Raw genomic sequence first — 23,492 nt, forward strand, 5'->3', positions numbered from 1 at the left:
CACTAATAATAAACATGTTAAGCATATGTCTTCCTAAAGTTGAACGCTTCGAAATTATATAATATAATTTTAAATCTGCAAATCCTTTCTAATTTCAAGCTGAAATATGGCCGTGTTAAGTTAGTGAGGCCTAAAATTTTAAAATAGTTTTAAATTTGCTTTCCCTATTCCCGCTCACCTGACTGAACGTTCCAGTTCAAAGTCTTTTAGAAGCGAGGCTGACAACGACGCGCAATTTTCTCCCTGAGAACAGCCCTCAATTTCGCTGCCAATGCTGTATACTCCTGGAAGCGTCAAAAGGGAGTTGATATCTTCCGACCGAAACGTCTCCATGTCAATTTCTGCCAAACTAGCATCCAGGGTTTTAGAAATATCGTCATAATGTAAACTGTCTTGGTCAGGTGAGAGAGAGTTGATATTGTGCGGATCGATAGTTAGGCTTATATTTAGTTCCCTGTTATAGTACAAAACAGTTGAGTAAAATTAATTCTTTCATGTCTATTGTATATTATCAGATTAAGATATTTATTAGTGTAATATTAATCTGACCGTAAAGTAACGAATTCAATTCTAAAATGAAGTGTAGTAATTATATTTAAACGAAAAGTTAAGTAAATAGCCTATGAAATAAGCGTCTTTTAAGAAGCACGGTGTATTTATTATCGTTTTTACATTTCATATAACACTAGTTTTTAGATATCACATAAAGTAATAACGGACAGCATTACTGTTACAATTTTTCTGTATACGAATTTCGAACTAAAATAATATATGTCTTGATATACTGTGTTTGTAGGTTGCTATGAATGCTTTCAATTTGTAAATGGTCGTTCTTATTGCTTTTTTAAAACAGAAGAATTAAACAGACAATCTTTCAGCAGAATTTTACTTTCTTTCATCATAGCCACTGGAAGCAAGGCTCTCTTTAAGTTGCAAACAGTCAGTTTGGAGCTTTAGGAAAAAGAGTACGTAATACAAACAAGCAAAATATAGTGAAAAAAGTTTTATAACTCCTGTCCAAAAAAGCATGCTCAACCTTCTAAGTGAAATTGACAAGCTCAGAATAGCTTCACGAGCAACCTTATACTTCTTTACTTCTTTTGTTGTTTATTTAAATAAATAATTCTCTGTTATGGACATTGTTAGAAAATGATGAAAAAATGTCATTCATATTGGGATGAAGGGGAAAAAAGAATGCGAGAAAAATAGTTATTATGAAGGGTAGATCAGGAGAGAAAATGTTAAAAACCGCTCAGTTAAGTCATATGCTTTACTCAAGAACTGGTATAATTCCAACAGTTATCCAATGGTGGTGGTTTAGTATTTCTTATGCAATGTGAACGACTGTACTTCATTAAATTAGTGTATGTTTAACTTAGTTTTCGGTTAAATATTTTTCAAAATGTTTTTTTCTAGTACTCGTTTCACACGATACAGAAACATTTGATCACACTGGCTTCTAAGCTTTTAAAGCTAAATCGTCAGCGTTTGTTATTGAATGTTTTCGTCAATAAGTTTCCTCCACAAACCGTAGAAAACATTAAACGCACACACCTAGACAAAAAGCAAAATCAACTAACAAAAGTAAATATATCCCACAATTTAAAAAATCACGAAACCATACACTGGTGCATACAATGTTTTCATTGCTGCGTGTTCCCTATTTGAAATTATCATTGACTATAACTAGTATCTTTATAGAAATATACACATTAAATACAATAAACGATATAGAAACATCGTAGTAATTTTGTCCTTAAATATCGTTTTGTGAGATTTTGAGAAAAAAGAAGGAGTGTGTATGTTTTTGTTTTTCTTATAGCAAAGCCATATGGGCTATCTGTTGTGTCCACCTATGGGAATCGAACCTCTGATATTAGATTTGTAAGTCCGGAGACTTACCGCTATCCTATCGGGGAACAAAGTAGAAGGAAAACATAGTATTATGTTTGATAGAAATCTTTTCACACGTCCAGAAGTTTCTCCTTCATTATGATATCTACAGTAAACAATTTATTATAAAACTTAAAATACTTTAAATGGTTTGTGTCACAAAGTATCATCCAGTCGAATATCAAGATGTTACGTGGTGATTCCATCCAATCTCATGGCAACTGGAAGCAACATACTGAAAGCATCATGTAACTGCACAGTAATTTCGTTTACATTAAATCAAACATAACCCTTTTAGTGAAACTACTATATATGATCTAATACCCATTAGAATGTATAATCGTGTTTCTGTACCACCATGAAATACATAGTAGAACCTTAATTTTAACATGCAAAAATGTAAAGACATCTAAAAAAGTTGTTTGCACCGAGGCAGAAATATTCGAAATATATCAGAAAATTACCGTACTTCTCGACGTCGAAGACGCTATTTTTTCCCCAGGCCGAAGGTTACGTTGCTCATAGGCCTAAACCTGAGCCTAGAGGAAGCGTTTCACCAATAGACAGTAATCCAAGCCCCTCTATATGACCCAGAATGAAATGTATAAATCACTTAGTATTAAATAACAAATAAATAAAGAAGAACAGGTCACCGTACACATAGTGCTGTAATACCGACACTCTTTTTAACTCAAGCTTAGAATAACGCTATTACTGGTAATAATACATATATTACAGTGGTAATATAAGGTATACACTTTCAAAGGTAGATATGATAAGCATATAGCTCACAAAAAACGATAAATTGGCAAGAGGATTTATGTCCCGTAAGTCACTAAACAATTCACGAAACATCTTGATTCGTGGAAGTGCTGCGACCTTATTCTTATGTTTATCCTTTTGTTGTTTTTTCCAAAATTTAGCTGATCAAAATGGAGGTGGATCTTCGACGCCGGGAAATACAGTATATCAATTACTCGTTCTAATTTACATATTTTGTATATTCACAATTTTGATAGTGCAATCAGTTTTTTGAACGAACGTATAAATGAATGACTACTTATTTACATTTTATTTTTCGTTACTTAATCTCTATCTCTTACTTAGTTGTCCTTTTGAGAAACAATAACCACATTATACCAACCAACTGACCTCTACCAGGTGTTAAAAACTTCATGGACTCCAGATACCTCGTTATTATTCATCATTGTGTTCTGTGTGTGTGTTTTTACAGCAAAGCCACATTGGGCTATCTGCTGAGTCCATCATCGTGTTCCACTCAACAAAATTTAACTGAATCTTTGTGACTACAATCATTAATGTTATCCAATAAATATCGTATGTTTATAAACTTACAAATCAGATAATATTTTGAAAATAAGATAAAAAGTTTGTTTGTTTGTTTGTTTTGGAATTTCGCACAAAGCTACTCGAGGGCTATCTATGCTAGCCGTCCCTAATTTAGCAGTGTAAGACTAGAGGGAAGGCAGCTAGTCATCACCACCCACCGCCAACTCTTGGGCTACTCTTTTACCAACGAATAGTGGGATTGACCGTCACATTATAACGCCCCCACGGCTGAAAGGGCGAGCATGTTTGGCGCGACCGGGATGCGAACCCGCGACCCTCAGATTACGAGTCGCACGCCTTAACACGCTTGGCCATGCCGGGCCAAGATAAAAAAGTATATTTGAATGTTCATTATTGTAAAGAAATGGGGAAGAACAGTATTAATTTTATTTTGAAAATAATAAAACTTCATGTTGTGTCACGTTATCTAACATCTATTGTAATGATGGAGAAAACATTCAGCCTAACTAAATTGCTTTGTTTGTTTTCGAATTTTGCGCCCAGCTACACGAGAACTATTTGCGCTAGCCGTCCTTAATTTGGTAGTGTAAGACTAGAGGGAAGATTCCGACCGCTAACTCTTGGGCTTCTCTCTTACCAACGAATAGTAGGATTGACTGTCACATTGTAATGCCCTCACAGCTTAAAAGGCGAGCATGTTTGGTGTGGCGGTGATTCGAACCCGCGATCTACGGATTGGAAGTCGAGCGCCCTAACCACCTGGCCATGACGAGCCGATTAAATTGCAGCAATGTAAAATAGTAATAGCTATATTGAACAACTTGCAGGTTTTACTTTGTTAATTTTGTTTCATATATATGTTTTGTCTTACCATACTGTTCCATTACGTGAATGCATCTTTTATAGAATAAATTGAATTGCATCAAAAGTCTGCAAAAATAATAAAACAATAAATGTTAAACACACCTGTTACATTCGTCGTCCACACACCACTGGTAGTCTCCACTATCTTGAAAACAAGATTCACCGCTCCGACTAACATCATCATATTTGTCTCTGGTTACGTCATCACTGTCGTCGTTGGTTTGGTCTAAAGATTGACTGTTATTTGATATCTGCTCCAACGACATAGACGATGTTGTTTCAGGAACACCCATGGTCTGTGCGACAGGCAAGACGTCGGCTAACACATTGAAAAGGGCAATGGTTTTGTGAATGATCACTTGTCAGATCATCGTCGTACATATATTAACTATTTTCTTTTCAACTAAACCATCAATAAAAGACATACGATAAATTTTTATACTTCTTTGGGTCTGAAGTTTCAGTACTTTTTAGGGGCATTTATGACTTAAAAATAATTGCATAATTAATATAACCTGTTGCACATAATTATGAAAAAGCTTTGTGGTATGCTAATCATATTTATTGTTTCCTACCTTTTTTTTTATAATAAAGTATGCGTTTCATGCTCATCTAGGGTTTTTCGCACGTACACTCTTCAACATGTGTTTGTAATTTTAAAAGCACAGAGAATAACGTGGATCAAGGATTGTGTCTAAATTATTTTTGCTCCAACTATTATTTTGGGTCATTCCACACTGATATTATGTGTTTTTTTGTTTCGTGTGAATTACTGCTGTAAAACAGAACAGACAATGAAAAGGTGGACAGTGTTATTCCACTAGAAATTTAGGTAATGCTCTAAAGTAGGATATTCCATTATTTTTCTGTTGCAATGGCTAACTACAAGGGACATAGATAAAACAAGCACGTTGACAGAGATAGCAGTACAGAATTTTGTATATACGAGGTCTGTTCAAAAAAAATACGCGGACTGACGTCATAAAACAAAATGTACTTTATTTAGAAGTTACAAGTCTGGGACCCCTTCAAAGTACTCTCCTCCCCAACGCACACACTTATCCCAACGGTGTTTCCACTTGTTGAAACAGTCCTGGTACGCTTCTTTTGTAATGTCCTCCAGCTCCTTCGTCGTATTTGCCTTAATCTCGGGAATCGTCTCAAATCTTCTTCCTTTCAAGGGTCTTTTGAGTTTGGGGAACAAGAAAAAATCGCAAGGAGCAAGGTCAGGTGAGTAGGGGGGTGGGGAAGAACAGTGATCAAGTGTTTGGCCAAAAACTCACGAGTTCAGAGGGCTGAATTTCGCAGCAACGCGGTGCATCTTCACTTTTTCGGTCAAAATCTCGTAACAAGATCCAACTGATATCCCACACTCTTCAGCAAGCTCCCTGACAGTCAGACGTCGATTTGCCCGCACCAGGGTGTTGATTTTGTCGACGTGTGGGTCGTCAGTTGACGTGGAAGGACGTCCAGGACGCTCATCATCTTCAATGGACTGTCAACCATCCTTAAAACGTTCATGCCACTTGAAACATGCCGTACGCTTCATAGCAACTAAACCGTAAGCCGTGTTAAGCATAGCAAAAAGTTTCAGTCGCAGATTTTCCAAGTTTAACACAAAATTTTACAGCAAGTCGTTGCTCCTTCAGGTCATTCATTCTGAAATCCGCCAAACGAAAAAATCGCACTTCACTTAAAACCGCGTAGCTAATACACAAATGAAGATATCTGCAATCGGGAAATGGCGTCGTAATCAGCTGATCTGTGCGAACCTAGCGACACCAAGCGGCTTCCCCTGAAACCAACTGGAGCCGCGCAATTCAAACAGTCCGCGTATTTTTTGAACAGCCCTTGTACTACTGGTATATTTTCGTTTAGATCATATTAACGTGAAATAGTATAGAGCCAGTCTCCATTGAAGTATCTGCTCTTTTTCTTCAGTCATAGAGTCAAAGTCAGAGAATTCAGATTTAACTCTGTGGTACATTTACTGACTTTCCTCACAATATTCTTGTTGCAATACGTATCTGTAAGATTATCAATGTTCATGAGAAATTAGAACACAGAGTAAGGTTATATTAGAATCTTTGATGCCGTGACCAAAGGATTTGTCAATGCACAGTTTTTCTTTTCTTAACAGTTTCATTTTACAGTTAATTTTAACTTTTGTGAGTCTTAAGTTTAAATATACTTGAATAATAAAATTGCATTTTCGAAAAGTAGAAGGAGTTTTGACTATAATGAAGAATTCATTACCGAGGACATATATATTTCTAGGACAGTAGTTAGGTTTTGAAGAAGTGTCTCTCGTAGATGTTAAGCCTTTGCCATCCCTGTAAAAATCCATGATTGCATCCAAAAGTTCAGGAAAGGAAGCTAATTGAACTTGTGACTTTCAGAGATGCTCAATGGTTTCTACCTATAAGAATCGATCTTAGTGCATAGGAAGCATGGCTGACTGAAAGTTGTTGTGATGACTCGTAGTCTAATCAGTGTGAGGCTGAATAAGGTGATGTGTACAAAATTCCCAGGCACTTATTGAGTAACACAACTGTACCACTCCAAACCAGCAAAAAGAGATGTAGGTGCCATTGGTGGATTATACATACCATCAATCCAAGTTGTTCCATCAGTAAATATGATAACAGGCGTCATTCTGTGAAAATAGTAATCCGTAGTATAAGTTGAGCCTCTTTGTGACAGAAGACATGCTGGCTATCCAACCATGAGTCAATAAGAAATATAAAATCAAGCAGATCCCATGGACGAGCTGTCTTCAGGAACTTGTCCTTCTGTTGCCCAAGTAACATGTGTTCAAACATATGATTCTATAAGCACACCTAAAATGTTAATATCGACATTTATGATGTTCCAGCCTGGTCTCAGCTGAGACTTTTTTATAGACAGGTTACTATCACCACCACACGTCCGTGTGAGGGAGGTTAAGCGTATTTCCCTCTTAGCATTCAATGGTGTGTCCAATGGCAAAATGGGATATTTTTAAAAGTTTTTACAAACAGATAACTGATTGGAATAGTTGGGTTTGAAGACAGGTAGTAGCATACCTGATGTAGAGTTCTGATCGCCCTGTAGAAGACGCAATTAACCACTTAAGTAAGGAGCAATATGACGAAATTTCGATGAATGTTTGACACAGCGGATAACTTTACTAAACATTAAACTAAGTTTAAGGCTTAAAAGGGAGTCTCACTGAGAAGTGTTTGTTTATATGGGTGACATGTGCATCTATCTACACAGGAAGTTATACTCTACTATAACATTGGTAAATAGTGAGGATATACTCATTGCCAAGTTTATCAAGAAAATACAAAGTTAAATTCCTACAACATCATCTGCTTCTGAGAAACGCTTTCATCCTGATGGAAGCAGTTACTGCGGCTACTGCGTTCAAAATAACAACATCAAACAGGTTGCAAGAGCAGGATAAATCCAACAGTACCCGCAGTTGCTACTCCTTGCCCAAAGTGCTCCATCAAGGTGTCTCCATTGTGCTAAAATTAATTAATTTACTAATACAGCCTTCTTGATGCCAGTAAGAGAATAGAGCTTCACAGACTTTCACATGATGATTGTTCTGTAGCAGATGTTCATGATGCCTCCAACTACATGTTCTTATAGAAAAAGGGATTGAAAAGTATATTTTGGTTATGGGCTAAGGGGTCAGTGTTAAGAGACTAATGGAGCTTACACTGCAAGGACTACAGTTAGAGAGATGCTTGATGTTCCCATTATGTCTTGAGGTTTAGTTGCACATTTGAGTCTTCTTTTGAAAATTTGAACATGTTTCTTCATTTATTATATAATAGCTCTCTCAGCATAGCTACTAATATTTTGCAATAATACTTACAAAATACAAAAACTGGATGCCAACAAAATGTTACACATACCTATACTACTTATGCGACAGTGATTCTACTGGTCATATTCAAATTGAGAAGTTGAATGGTGGTCTAAACATTGTATAGTGTGTACTGCTTACATAAAAACTACCTGATAGGGAAAACTCCAACAGAGAGTTCTCCATTGCAGAGAACTATAATTTTCTTCTGGATTAAATAAGGTAACCATTTCCCTGCTGATCCTTATCAATTACTTCATTAAATGAGTCAGTTTGTCCATCAGTCGACACATTAACACAGTCCATACATCTGTTGGTGAAACAGTGGATGTCATGGCTTTATATTAGCTTGGTAATTTGTTCAGACCAAGTTATCGGAGAACAAGATAATTACTGGTTCAGCTGGAACCGAGTTGATTCTTGACAGTTAGTATATATCTTAGCCACAGTATCCTGAAGAAGAAAGGTACACCTTTCGGAAGCGTTCGGGTTATATGGGTTTTATTCATTTTTTCAAAGAACATTTCGTATTAACTAGAAATAGTAGAATTTCTACATAAAATAATGCAGGATACTCGTTTTATACCTGCTGATCTATTTTTGTTGTTGGAAACTACCTTTCTTTAAATCGTTCATTATAAATCCATTTTCCTGACAGTAAAAGTATCTCGCTATGGAATGTCGTATTTAGTCTGTGTTATTCTGAGTGTGTGTTAATAAGTATTGTAGTGGAACACACGAATATAAATCATTATTGAAGAAAGTTTAGCTGGAAGACTTTAGTTTGAATAAATTCTGCTAACAGTTATTTATTTTGTGAAGGCGAGAAAGCGATTCGAGTTTATTGACTCCTAGATGGCAGCACATGCACTCTCGACTTCTGAACGTTATTTGATTATCAGAACAATGAATCAAATATAATGTAGGTGTTGCTTTACAGTCACTGTTACTGTATGAAAAACCTATATATTGAATAGGTGAAGTGAAGAAAAACCGTCTTGTTTGTTTGTTTTGGAATTTCGCACAAAGCTACTCGAGAGCTATCTGTGTTAGCCGTCCCTAATTTAGCAGTGTAAGACTAGAGGGAAGGCAGCTAGTCATCACCACCCACCGCCAACTCTTGGGCTACTCTTTTACCAACGAAAAGTGAGATTGACCGTAACATTATAACGCCCCCACGGCTGGGAGGGCGAGCATGTTTAGCGCGACGCGGGCGCGAACCCGCGACCCTCAGATTACGAGTCGCGCGCCTTACGCGCTTGGCCATGCCGGGCCAAGAAAAACCATCAATGGCCACTACTCAGTTCTTCACATAATATAGCCGCAAAATAGCAGATATAATAAATAAACTTAGTATTCTGAAATTTCAAGGGAGGTCCAGTTCGACCTACACTTTGATCAAGATGTGTTACTGGGTTATACTAGTTTCAGAGAATTCCACTTCTCATCAGAAACAGTATAACCCAACAACACTCGTTGATCACTAAACTGAACTTCATTTGAATTTAAACTTCGAGATAAACAATTTTCGGAACATTAAGTTTATTTATTATCAGAACAATGACTGGAACTAATTGGTGTTCTTACTATCTGACATATGAAGTGGTATTCTGTGATTAAGTGTATGAATGACATTGTATGATCGACATTTATTCATTACGCTGTTAGGATGGCTTATTTATTGCAAGATTAATTGGAATGAGATGATGTTTATTGGCTCCTAAATGGCACGTTATGATTTTACAGGTACTGAGGAATGATTAGCGAGTAATATATATGTAACAGTATCAATGTGTGTGTGATATTCCATACGTATATTAGCTTTACATATAGTCGTGCTTGAGTTTTGTGTGACACCAATGAATTATTTATACAAACACAGCCAGCAAGTAACAAATTAATGTAAATAAAGGATTTGATCTGATGTTGAGATATGAAGTAAAACTGTGATTGCTAGTCTGTGAAGCATCATGAGAAAATACAGTGCATCTGATATTTTAATTAAAGCTGGTAAGAAAACATTTTTAGTTTCATCATTAAAATATTGTGCAGATAAAGGATTTTTGATGAGAAAATTAGAATAAGGGGAGAACTCGCACATCTCTTAAGGAAAAACGTGACTTTACTTCATGTTTTCGTGTACATTTCTGGTAAGAAAAACTAAAATGAAAAATGAAGGTGTTGAAGAAATTCCAAATTTTTATGCTCCTATTCCATTTTTGGAAGTATCATTATACTGAACTGACATAGTCGGAAAAAAGAGCAAAGTCAAATACACACAAATATATATATATATATATACAGTACTGTGCAAAAATGTTAGGATAAAAGAGTATTTTGTCATTATTACGCTGTGGTAATGTTTAGTGACTCCTATTGACAAACGAATAATCCAAAGAGAGGATACTTATCTTTATTTAGAATTCCCCTATGCTTATACCAAGAGCATGTTATAAAGGTTCTACTTGAATGAACATACTGACCAAATTTAGGTTCTGATATAAGTGTCATGATACCCCGTGTAGTGTTTTAACTATATAGAAAAAGCTAGCAAGGAGCTAGAATGTGATACTTTTATATGCCAAACAAAATCAGTTTATTAGCACTCGACAAATAAATCTCGATAAAAACAATATTTAACACTATTTATCTGTATACATATATTATGCTTTGTTGTTATGTCACGGCCCAAAAAAGCGTATAGAATTATCAATAGAGCAGAGAATTCACTTAAAAGCTTTAGGTGATGCTGGTTGAACTCTCCAACAAACTGTTGAAGACTTGCTTCCCAAACCCTGTCAAGTACACTCAAGATCGTGAGACCAAGTCAGGTGAATCTGAAAACAGGAAAGGAAGAAGCAAAATACCTAATCTCAATGATACTGGTGCGAAGTATCTAGTTTATGCAGCTTTCGGGACAGAAAAGACTGTCTCTGATCTCAGACATGAGATAAATGACCATGCAACAAATGACAGAAAAGTGTCCAGATAGTATCAAGAAGACTTTATTTCGATTTCCAAATATTTTTAATGACTGATTTTTTTTTTGCTAAAATGTACAAAAACTGAATTATTGTTGACTAGATGTATCCAAGTTTGAAACATTTGGTTCAAAGCGTAGGTTATACGTCCAGAGGAAGAAGGGTGATAGTTACTTGCCTCAAGACATTGCAACTACTTTGAAGCATGGGAAGGGCAATGTGATGGCTTGGAGGAGTTTTTCTGCTGAGGCGAGAGGAGATATTTGCATACTAGATGGAATAATGGATCAGTACATGTTCCATCAGATATTGACCCGTCACAGTATACCCAGTGATTTGCGTATTATCAGTTAAGTATTCTACTACCAAGAAGATAATGACCCCAAACAAGCATCTAGTCCATGTAGAAATTACTTAGCTAAGAAAGAAGCTACTGGAATTACTCAAACAATACAATGGCCTCCTTAAAATTCAGTTCTGCAGATCTGGGATTTAACAGATCAAACACGTGATAAACCAAAAGTTACTTTCAAAGAAACTTTATTGGAGTGTATTAGAGACATACGGAATAAAATCCCAAAGGGCATTTTAATTAAATATGTTGCAACAATGCCTGAAAGACTGTCTACAATTATTAAAGCAAACGAGGGCACACAAAATATTAACTGTTTACTGAACTCAAGTACTTCCACTGGGTTTCTGTTGTACTAAATATGAAGATTAATAAAGGCCTAAATATATAATAATTGCAAAGACTCGATTTGTCAAGAGTTACTAGACCTACGTATTATTCTACACTGTTAGAACATGCATTTTTTCACAAAACAGTATACTTGGTGATTTAGTGACAAGTAACATGGTTATATAATCTGGTGTTCTAATTTCCCATTTCTATATTTCTCAGAGGTAAAAAAACACACAACCTTGAAACTAATTGTTTTTTCGTTTTTTAAGTAAGTTTTGTTCCGTAAACGTTCGTGTTCTTTAATAAGGTAGCTACTGTTCATCCGAATGCAAAATATTGATGTAGTTGAACCACGTTGTGACATTTATACAATTTGTCACTCGTACTTTATCACTCCTTGGCATTGTTTCTACATTGCATAGCTGATAACTCACCTATACAAAAGATTGGACTACTCTTACAAGTAAACAACTAATTATTTTGTATTCGTGGGTGACTGGTAATTCTCTATTGGCTACAATATCTGATTTCCATACACTAACCTGTGGCCTGTTATATTTACAAATTTTTCAATATTGTTTTCTCGATACAAAAAGCTTTTATTATATACAGACTTTGCTCAGTCTACACATAGCAAGGTAAGTTTATAGACGTTCGTTCGCCATTAGAGAGCTCTGTAATAACAATAATTCTTAAGTCGATGATTTTCTATTACTTGAAAGTGGCTCTTTCAACCTTAGAGTATTTCCAATACATGCATTTGTGTTGAATTTAATACATTTCTAATTTTCGATATTTTCCATCAAGTTTAAGCCAGGTTTTACATTAACGTTATGAGCGGTAAGTTGGTGAATTATACGCCGATCTGCAATCATGAATGTTGGTATAACAAAAACATAAAAAATATCATGTTCCCGAGAAAGAATATATATCTATTTTCCCACATTAATACCTCAAAACAAAACAATGGTTCATTTTAATTTGGTATTTTTTTTCAAATACGATACATTGTGTATTTTTCGGTTTATTGATCGGTAAGTATTAAAATGTGTTTTATATTTATCTAATTATTATAGTTACCATTACACTTTCCAATAACGTTTTCAATGTTCCTTTGACTAAGTGTTAGCCATCAAAATTGCACTTTTTCTATGAAATACTCCATATCGTCCCCCACATTATACAGATTATGTCAGCAAGTTCTAAAATGAATAATATTTTTGGCTGCAAAACATTAATTTCAAGACCGATGCATTAATCAGAATATCACCAACTGGAACTAGAACAGCTTCGAAGATATGACTCATGCATTAGTTGGCAGGGCGCAGATCTGGGGCTCTAAAAATAAAGTTAATGAATTACATATTAAACGTGATTGATAAAATAAAGCTTGAACACTTATTGAAGAGAAAACAAATTTCAATAGTGTCAAGTCGACACCAGTCTATAATGAGAGTTTAACTAAGATGTTCCACCATTCCTACAATTAACAGCTTAGTAAATATATTTTCATTCCAAAATTGAAGTATATAAACATATATCGAGTATTTTATAATAAAATCACTTATTAATGTAAATAATTCAAGAGTACAGAAATAAAACCACATTGTGACTGAAAACCTTTTGTAGCGGATACTAATGTTTGTTATCTTTTCCATAACACAACTGGACTAATTTTATTATGTGGTATATATACGTTCTTTGGAAGCTGGCACTACAAACTGTCAATTGTTCTAATGAAACGTAAAATTCAATAGATTAAAAAGGGAAATAATTATTTTAATGAAATTATAAAAACTTTTATGTTATTCCTTGGTACCCGAGAACAATATTTACGCGCATCTGCCTAACACTAAACTCTGAACTAATTATTGTGAGAATGTTTGTGTATTTGTTTTTGAATTTCGCGCAAAGCTACAAGAAGGTTATCTACGCTAGCTATCCCTAATTTAGCAGTGTAAGACTAGAGAGAAGGTAGCTAATCATCACCACCCACCAACAACTCTTGGGCTACTCTTTAACCAACGAATAATGGGATTGACTGAAACTTATAACGCCCTCACGGCTAAAAGGGTGAGCATGTTTTGTGCGATGGGGATTGGAACCCGCAACCTTCAGATTAAGAGCCGAGCGCCTTAACTACTTGGCCATGCTGAGCCTTTTTTAGATTCCGTTGGTAACTTTCCTCCACATACTAAACTGTAGTTACACCAGTGCATGTATGAGTGATTAACTAAGTCAAGAATTTTATTATTGGTGGGTTTTGTTTTGTAGATTCCACTATTTATCGACAAGAGAGTCGCGAAAATAATAAATAATAAATAATAAATAATACATTTAAATTGTATATCTGCTTGCCTAGTTTTAAACACAAAAAACAGATTGTACAAGAATAAAAAATCTTTGAAATTTACGATACCTAAACATTGAATCTATTCCAAACAAAAAACGATTGCGTTTGTATTTTTGGAACTTTTCTTGCAAATTTCTCAACCACACTCCACAAATCTCTCATCGTTAGAAAGGTCTATGTCCTAGGATAAAGGATTGCATACTGGTTTTTCCATTCAGAATCACCTTACCTGGTTTTCGCTTAATCAGTTTTTTAATACAATAAAAGTGCTAGACGATGACACAATGTTGTTGTTATCACGTGACGACTGGCTGCAATTTCAACTTTAGTTTTTTCTTTGCAAAGTATTTCATACAAACAACACTGAACATTTTCTATGGGCTTTATCGACTTATTTAGGCCTAAAATATACATGCGTAATTCGTTCAAAACTGTACATATTATCCCTTTATGAACATTCATTCAGACGTATGTTCATAATTAGCTAAGTTTGCCGTTATTATAACTTTACATTTGTTTAACTTTGCAATAATCTAGCCTCGGTTTGTTTCACTGGCTGTTATCGACACCTTTCAGCTACGTTTTGTATCTTTATTACCGGTTTTATTATTCATTTTTGTGCATTTCTTTTTTATCATACACTAAATTCTCGTAACTGTTTCATACTTGTGCACTATTTTAAATAAATACCATTACTATACTTTATTGTGTAGTTTATTTAAATAAAATTACGTCTACATGAATTTATTTGAAAAAGACCAGGATGTATTGATCTAACGCATAATGTCTGGAAGAAAACGTAACTTAAATTGCTTGCTTGAAAATGATAAGATAATGAAATTTTAAGCAAAGAGCATGAAAATTATCGCAAATATTTTGCAGATAACAACTACTTTAATAATATACAAAGTTTCGTATCTACGAAACACAAGAGAGCATCACCATTAAAATAATTTGTACTCCTTGAATGATTGATGAAAATTTGATACGTAATTACATTTAATGTACTTAATATTTATCATTTCATCGGAATGTTTATTCATTCTTGTTTAATGATTTTTTCTAAGCAACTCAGTTATTTTCATATAAATAGGATGACCATCACTCAGACCGAATATTTTTAAATCAAAAGTTTTCTAAAATGCGACAAGAACATGCCTTAAAATGTGAATGTCTTCAGACAGTAAACCCGCATCACATGAACGGCTAAACTAAGCATTCCAAAAGCTTTTGTTAAAGAAAAAAGATAAAACCTATTAAATTAAATAAAACGTTATCTAAATTGCTAAAATCTGACAGAAAAATAAACTATGTATTTTAATAAATTCCCGAGATCCTTTGTTTTATTTTTATTATTGCTGCTGTTAATATCTGTTATTATCTACAATCTGTTCAAAAATATAGATCCTAAAAGACACCACAAGAATGACATAAATTTAACAGACTTTCCATCAGTGGCCTTACAAACACGAACTTATTATTTTAGATAAATTAATGCATCTGTCTACTGGTTGATCGAGATCTTTGTAAAATATTTAAATAATTAAAATACAATATATATTTTATTTCTCATCAAATAATTCTACAGCTATGGCCAAAGATTTTGCATCACTCAAGGACATAATTAAAAGATATGTATATAAATGAATATAATTTAGCTATTTAATCATAAAAACTACAAAATGATGTCACAAAAGTTTGCTGGAATCCACAATAGTAGTACTTATTATTTGTAGCTCACTCCATGGTTTTTCAAGACTTCGAATTTCTTAATCCTCTCAACCTAATGGATCCAGTAATGCTTTGGATTCCTTCACGCAATTTTTAAGCGCAACATTACTCAGCAGGTGTCATTTAATGTTATAATGCAACATTGGATAATACTAATGCAATACAAAACTTTTATTCATAGCTGTAGAATAGACTTGTACACTTCTTCGTTTCTTTATTGTAATGTGCAAAAATTTCCGGATTGTCACGTGAGTACCACACATGAAAACAATTGTGTAATTACAAGAATGGTCCGGGCATAATTAGTAGACTTTGTTTGAAAAAGTGAGTTGTAATATTGTCAATTTTATTGCCAGAATAAAAATAGATGCCACACACATAAATCATAATAGAGATGCCATTTAAAGGCTGAAGATTATCAAATACAGTTGTTACTATTCTAACAAAAGTCTCTTTGAAATAACTATGATAGAGCAAGTCGTTTACACGAATTTCTATGAGCATCGTCAACACATTCTCTTAGTGTAGGTTTAAGTAGTGTTTAGAGTACTTCTGGAATCAAAGCAAAATAAAATATGTCAATATTTCTGAGATATTTAACTTTCTTTTTCTTATCCTGAAAGAGATATATCTTATGTCTTTACTTGAACAGCTTCAGGCGTTGGAACACATTCAGGGAAGATTCGTAAATGTAATGACACTGGTGTATAGAGATTAACACACAAATAATCAGTATCTGATATCTTTTAGAACATAAACATGCTAACATCTTTTGCCAAAGCCTTCGAGACGTACGACTTTTATATAAGTATTTAACTTTAAATATGCTATTACAGACAAGTTATGAAGATCAACTACATAAAAAATCTAGTGAAGACGTTTAAATGGATGATACTTGTGTTACCTTTAAAATCACATAAAAATTACGTTTTTTTTTCTGTGCACAATTAAAACATTGTATTTTAATTATTTAGTTCATTTTAATGAGGGACAATTGGAACCTTTAAAGGAAAAATACAATTGCTGGCCAGAGAGAAAATCAAATAATGTACTATTTTGAGCACATAATTAGACTTTAGGGGAGGAGAATGTTAACAGAAATTGTGATGCGTAAAATCGACGGAAGAAGAACAAGTTTGTTTTTCGAATTTCGCACAAAGCTACTCGAGGGTTATCTGTGCTAGCCGTCCCTAATTTAGCAGTGTAAGACAAGAGGGAAGGCAGCTAGTCATCACCACCCACCGCCAACTCATGGGCTTCTCTTTTACCAACGAATAGTGGGATTGACCGTCACATTATAACGCCCCCACAGCTGGGAGGGCGAGCATGTTTGGCGCGACCAGGATGCGAACCCGCGACCCTCAAATTACGAGTCGCACGCCTTAACACGCTTGGTCATGCCGGACCAGGAAAACAACACGCAGACACAGAGTTAGTTGAGTGATGGCACTAAACCCAGTTTTAAAACGGGAATTTTGAATCAGAAAAGTTGGTGCAGGCTGCCTGTAACAGAAACCAATCGAGAAGCATAATCTTCATTCTTTAGAACTGAGGAGAATACCAATGTTTGATTGATTGACCTCCAAACACAAACAACAGGCACAATCAAGCAACTCTGTCGTCTACAAACCCACTGGTGATGAAACAACAACTAAAATGTCTATTTATAGATCTTTTGGCAGATCTTCAGCTTATTTAGTTGTTTTTTGTTTTTTTTTGTTCCATTTGATTTGTAAATAAGTGTAAAATGTATATTGGCTGTATCGTTTTCCATTTCTCAAATTACGCCTGTACTTTACGCTACGCAGGTCACATACAGAAGCAATCAATGAAGGTACCAGTTCTCTTCTAAAATCACCAGTCGTACATATGATTATCATCAAACGTGTTTACGTGGGTTTTTGGCTGCAGATTTATTTTTTTCCCTATTAATTCCTATCCTGATACACGTGCATACTTGTGTAGGCTTGAACTGAGTAATTTCCTCAAATAGTTTTAACATAGAACATATATACCGATATAATGAATATACTTCCTTTTCCCAACCTATTTTTGTTTTTATTATTATTATTTCTGGAGATTCCTGATATAGCCATTGAAAGTATGAATCTTGTGACGTCATAGAAGACTCTGTAAACAAACATGTCGCGTGTGTGAAAAATGTCCCTTTTAGAAAGGGCTCAGAAACACAAACAGTAACCAGAGGTTTAGGTTTAGATAGATTCACATCCTAAGTTTAATAATCATGCACATTACAACTCAAACTGTTATCCATGTCTTAACAGTTACAGCTCAGAGCGACTTGATATTTCCTAACACAAATGCTGTAATGCTTGATTTATGAGGGCTTTAATACTTTTCCTGATACCGTCAAATAAACATGTATCATGGTCGATAATACTGAGAAAAAAAGTTTCTCGTATTATTGAATGTTTTTCGAGAAATGTGTACACATATACTGCTGAATGCCATTAACAGATATCAAGGCAGAAAAGATAAAAACTAATACTCTTAGAAAAACAAAACTTTTTAAATAAGTGAAAACTAATCTCCTTCTTCCAACTCACTTTTATACTGCTTAAATATATTCTAAGATACGTACTGTGAATGTTACATGAGTTTTATTATTAGTTTTTTCAGACATTTTACATATAAAGACAAAAACCCTTCCTTAGCCACTAGAATGCAGAAAAACAAAGTTAAAGAGCCAGTTAATACAATGTTTGTTTTTCAATGAATGAATGCACCAAAAATCACACCAATACTCGATGATGTTTCTTGTTTAAAACAATAATTACTAAAAACTGAGGTTTAACTGTTTTCGAAGAATTGCACAATGAAACTTTGGTTATCTTTACCAGTTAAAATGTTTGAATAAGGTTTAAGGTAAAAATAGGCCGTCCTTTTTATTGTCAATTTTAAATTTGTTATATAGAAAATTTAGGGGTTTTAAAGTAAAAGGGTTAAAGGTAATACCACAAGAAAAAAAATTATAATTTGTAATGAATTAAATACAATATTTTAAGCAAACCAACTAATAATGGCGGACGAAAATTAACGTTTTCCTTTCAAATCGTTACACAGGCTAACCAGCTATTTATTAAGTTAACTTAATAACTTCATTTATGTCTTTAAACGTTTTCTCGCAAACTAAATTACAAATAGAAAAGTCGCTAATAAAGTTACACATAAATTTAAACTAATTACAACTGGCCTTATGTGCAGTTGAGCTGCTAAATTTTATTCCTCCATGTACTGTTATTCTACGCATAAGGAAAGTTCACGTTCTGTACAGTACGCCTGCGATCGATTAGTCACTTCTCTGAGCAACTGACGACACAAGCAGCCAAGGGGCAGGGATACACGTGCGACAAGGGGAAAACATTTTGTTGAGGTATATTCGCATGAGCTATGGCAAGTGTGCAGTCAAGCGTTTTATATTGTTTAATAAAATAGAAATTACAATTAACTCATGAAGAATGTTTCAGCACTTTTTAAGTGCATAAACAGTTTGTTTTTGAATTTCGCACAAAGCTACTCGAAGGCTATCTGTGCTAGCCATCCCTCATTTAGCAGCTAGTCATCACCACCCACCGCCAACTCTTGGGCTACTCTTTTACCAACGAATAGTGGGATTGACCGTCACATTATAACGCACCCATGGCTGAAAGGGCGAGCATGTTTGGCGCGACGGGGATGCGAACCCGCGACCCTCAGATTACGAGTCGCACGCCTTAACACGCTTGGCCATGCCGGGCCGTGCATAAACAGAGTGGATTTCAGTTCTTCTCTCTCTGAAATAGTAAAATAATGTGTGTTTTTCTTATAGCAAAGCCACACTGGGCTATCTGCCGAGTCCACCGAGGAGAATCGAACACCTGATTTTAGCGTTCTAAATCCGTAGACTTACCGTTGTATCAGCGCGGAACTATAAGAATAGAAAAATTATAGAGTTTAACGAAATTGTTTTCATGTATTGATTTGTATTTATCGATCAATGTCTGGTCCACTGTGTGCTATGTAGAAGACATGTCACTTTAGGACAACGTTATCGTAACCTACCGTTTATTAGACGATCTACTGCTTTTATCCTTGTAGATTGTGAAACTTTTCATTAGAAATTAACAACAAAATTATGAGCACAATTAAACTATTTTAATGGCGAATGTGTAAAACTGTACAGTTTCAAACCACTCAGCCTCTTATGCACAACATATCTTGAAATATACAATACAGCTCAGAAAATAAAAATCACTTTAAACAACTTCGAAACAGCTGTTCAAATTTGGTGTTTGTTTTAATTTTCAAGTCAGGAAATAATTAAGCGCAACACTCGATACATTAATTATAATAAAAAAAAAAGAATCATTTACATTTGACAGTGAATAAATGAACGTAACTATATTTGATGGCAATAACAATATATTTTTAAACACGTTATTTACGTATAAGCATGCCAGTTTTGAAAAAACAAGGTATGAAACTAATCTGTCGACATACGAAAGATATTAATTGATAAGTAACTATTACGTATTTAACGCCAAAATTTATTCTTTAACAACGTGAACTTAAACTTGCGCCATTTATAAAGGAGGCTTACTAAATGGTAAAGCATGTACTTTAATTCTTAATTGTCAGAACTAAAGGCTGTTTATAAGACGCAATAGCTTATATATTTATAATTAGAGAGCCAGCTTCATAATATTCCTTGGTGTTTTTATCTTGTATGTATATATATATGTGCATATGTGTACGTCTAAAATCATTATTTCAACAGATAAGTAGATTTTAACATCGTATGGAAGGACTGCGTTAAAAACAAGACGAAACCTGTGATGAAAAACAAAACATTTTAATCATCTAAACAAGTCTTAACAACTGCAACAAAAATGTTGCATAAAAGCTTGTGCCCTGGTGATATTTTTTTATATCATATACAGTGTTTCTGTTGTAGTTGTAAGACTTGTTCAGCTAATTAAAATACACGTATGTGTTTAGATATAAATATATAGATTGTACTTGCATATTACGCATTCAGAATATAAACATTAGCTAAACACTCCATTCCAAGTAACTCAATTTAATCTTAATAAATCAACCTCAATAATTATGTTGTTAACTTGGGGTTGCTACACGATATATTTGTATACACTGTTGGAACTTAAATAACTCACAAGAATGTAGGGATGCTGGTATTCTGTCTCCATGACAACTGAAAGGATGAAGGCAGGAGACGTTTCCGTTAGCTTCAGGTTTACAGCTACAAGGCGTAGTCTTCATAACATATCTCAGTTGTCACCACTTGGCCTTAGTATAAGTTCAGTGTCTTTGTGAATCAACTCAAGTTGCATATAATTACACTTTTAGGCTTAAACCCTGATAATAGATATATTAATTCAGTAATGGTTGACCGTTGGAGCGACGTAACCAGCACTGGTTTTACCGTGGAAGATGCTGCAGCAAAAGATGGGTGTTCATAGTGCGCCTGCGTCATGTTCGCGGTTGTTACGTCAATAGCGGCTCAGTATCGTGTGCAGTACTCTCTGCATATTGTATTTACAAAACGCAGAATGGAAGCTGAAGGTTCTACAACGCCCACAGAATTGTTGTAAAACTACTATACGTGATCGTTACTTAAAACCACTTTGCTTACAAAAGACACGGGTTTTACTAGCTGAAATTATATATCTATATATATTAATTTTAATGACTTCTCTTTTATTTTGATAAAAATAAAGTCAATATTGAAAACATGTCTTCTGAACTGGCTGAATTTTGATTTTATAGAGATAAAAAAGATTCACTTCCTTTTCTAGCATGTTTAGATTTAGGGAATGTTCACAACTGACGTCATGTTCCTCTAACAATTCCTATTCCTGTATGCCCACCTTACGGCATGCGGTTATATATAAACATTCCATGGCAGACGTAACTGTAATGCCATTCCTCTCTCTAAATCAAAAGTCTTATGTGAGCCAAAATCAACTCCACAGTTTTCGCTAACAGAATACGTTAGTTGAAAAAAATATATATACTATATTACCTGTAAAAGTGGACAGACAGACTTACTGAATTTGGTTGAAGAGTTTACTTCAACTTAAAATACAGGATAAAAATTAGTGTGTAAACGGAAGACCTAATTAAACTAAAATAAAACTGTACTAATATTTACAAAAATATTTCATCTAATAAATATTTATAGATTCAAAGGGCCATTGACTACAAACACTATTTAGACTACTAAACGTTTAAGTTGTCAGTTTGTTTGTTTTTTATAACCACATTTTATCCGTTTCTGTATCAAATAAACCGAGTTCAAGAATCAGACTCTCTGGTCTGATTAACTCTCACCAGATGGCTAACATCCCTAGTAAGGGAATTTCCAGGTCGATATATGAAGAATCACCAATACCAGTAGTTTTAAAATAAGCAGCCTGTGCTTTGTAAAATTTATTTTGTTATTTTAGATTTTATTTACACTCGTAATTTGGCTAATAGATGTAGTCCGTAAATCCTGAGGCTAAGCAGCACAGTTTCATCAACACCTTGTCGAGATCGAACATTTCTTTATTGAACATTCCATTGTATAACGCATAATAGCATATTTAATCATATAACGTGTTCATATTCATATTACAAATTTTAGTTTTTTTAGCTTAACAAATGTTATTTATGTATAACGTTCTTTTTTATCTACGATTATACATATACATATAGCTAAAATGACACTGATGTTCAGAAACTCAATATTTTATATATCGTACATCTAGTTAATTTATATCAACAATGTTTTTGAAAATCTAGATTAATATCATGTTCAGATACTTAAAAACTGTGATAAAATGCTATTAAATCATCTAAGGATTACCCCGTTTTTTGTTCACTCGTATAAGCACTGTAGGAAAAGAACAGTGCTTGTCTGAGAGTACAGAAAATGGTATCAGTGTACAAGTTACTCCAACGATCAAGTAACAGTGTCCACAACATTTTATGCTTATAATAGCTTCATTTTAAAATACGCTTAATATACTGATTGAGAATGATGGAAAGTACGTTAAATACTTTATGTGGCAGCTGTTCAAAAACACTTAAACTTTCCTGAATAAACCTTATGATTATCAATATGCCACTGGTAAAAAAATCATTCGTCTAAGGCAATGATTTCAAATATGGGAGTTTATTTACAATTTCACTTTATATGTAACCACAGCAAGATTGTGATATGTATCTGTAAGGATTTACATCTGTCGCGACGCAGATCTGTATGTATAAGGTTTGGTTTTACATGATTATGAAAGTTCTTCGAACAATAGGGTGGTTACCAAGGTGACGTGTAATACACAAGTGCACGGAAGACGTAGTATTTCACAAACTGAGTTTTATTTTTTAAGTGTCACATGAGTTAAATCTTTGGCGTGTTGAATTATAATTTTGCTGTTAAGAAAGTTGCCAGTATAATTGCTAATTTTTTTGTATGTTTAGACATGTTCTAGGGTATCATATCCTCTTATTTCTATATGAACAGATACATGCTGATAACGGATATTTTGAAATGCAAGGTCGTGGAATAAACTACATAATATATTATTTAATTTAAACATATAGCCCACCATATAACGAAAATTAAGTAAATGTTTCATAATTCGTAATCCAAAATTTATTATCATTTCACCACGCATCCATAACCTCATTAACAACCCTTTTTAACCATACTAATTCACAAGCAAAAATTAAAATACTACCAGTGGACAGCCTATCGAAAATTTTAATTTGAAGGTTTGATTATTATTCTACATTTCGAAATGAATATATTTA

General features: G+C 34.2%; 1 protein-coding gene across 5 annotated transcripts in view; it reads right to left on the bottom strand.

Moving 5' to 3' along the window:
- The window catches only part of LOC143232675 (uncharacterized), a 52,319-nt gene that overhangs the window by 17,339 nt on the left and 11,488 nt on the right, over window positions 1–23,492 (bottom strand). For 4 of the 5 annotated variants that reach the window (XM_076468390.1, XM_076468392.1, XM_076468394.1 and 1 more), the window contains 2 exons: window positions 4,171–4,387; window positions 179–454 (listed from right to left, as the gene is read on the bottom strand). In XM_076468390.1, the coding sequence (XP_076324505.1) occupies window positions 179–454; window positions 4,171–4,387 (493 nt within the window). Of the gene's footprint in view, window positions 1–178; window positions 455–4,170; window positions 4,388–20,851; window positions 21,163–23,492 lie in introns of those variants that run through there. The other variant, XM_076468393.1, reaches the window with a different exon arrangement.

The sequence above is a fragment of the Tachypleus tridentatus genome, chromosome 11, assembly GCF_004210375.1.
Source record: "Tachypleus tridentatus isolate NWPU-2018 chromosome 11, ASM421037v1, whole genome shotgun sequence".
NCBI classification, from domain to species: Eukaryota; Metazoa; Arthropoda; class Merostomata; order Xiphosura; family Limulidae; genus Tachypleus; species Tachypleus tridentatus.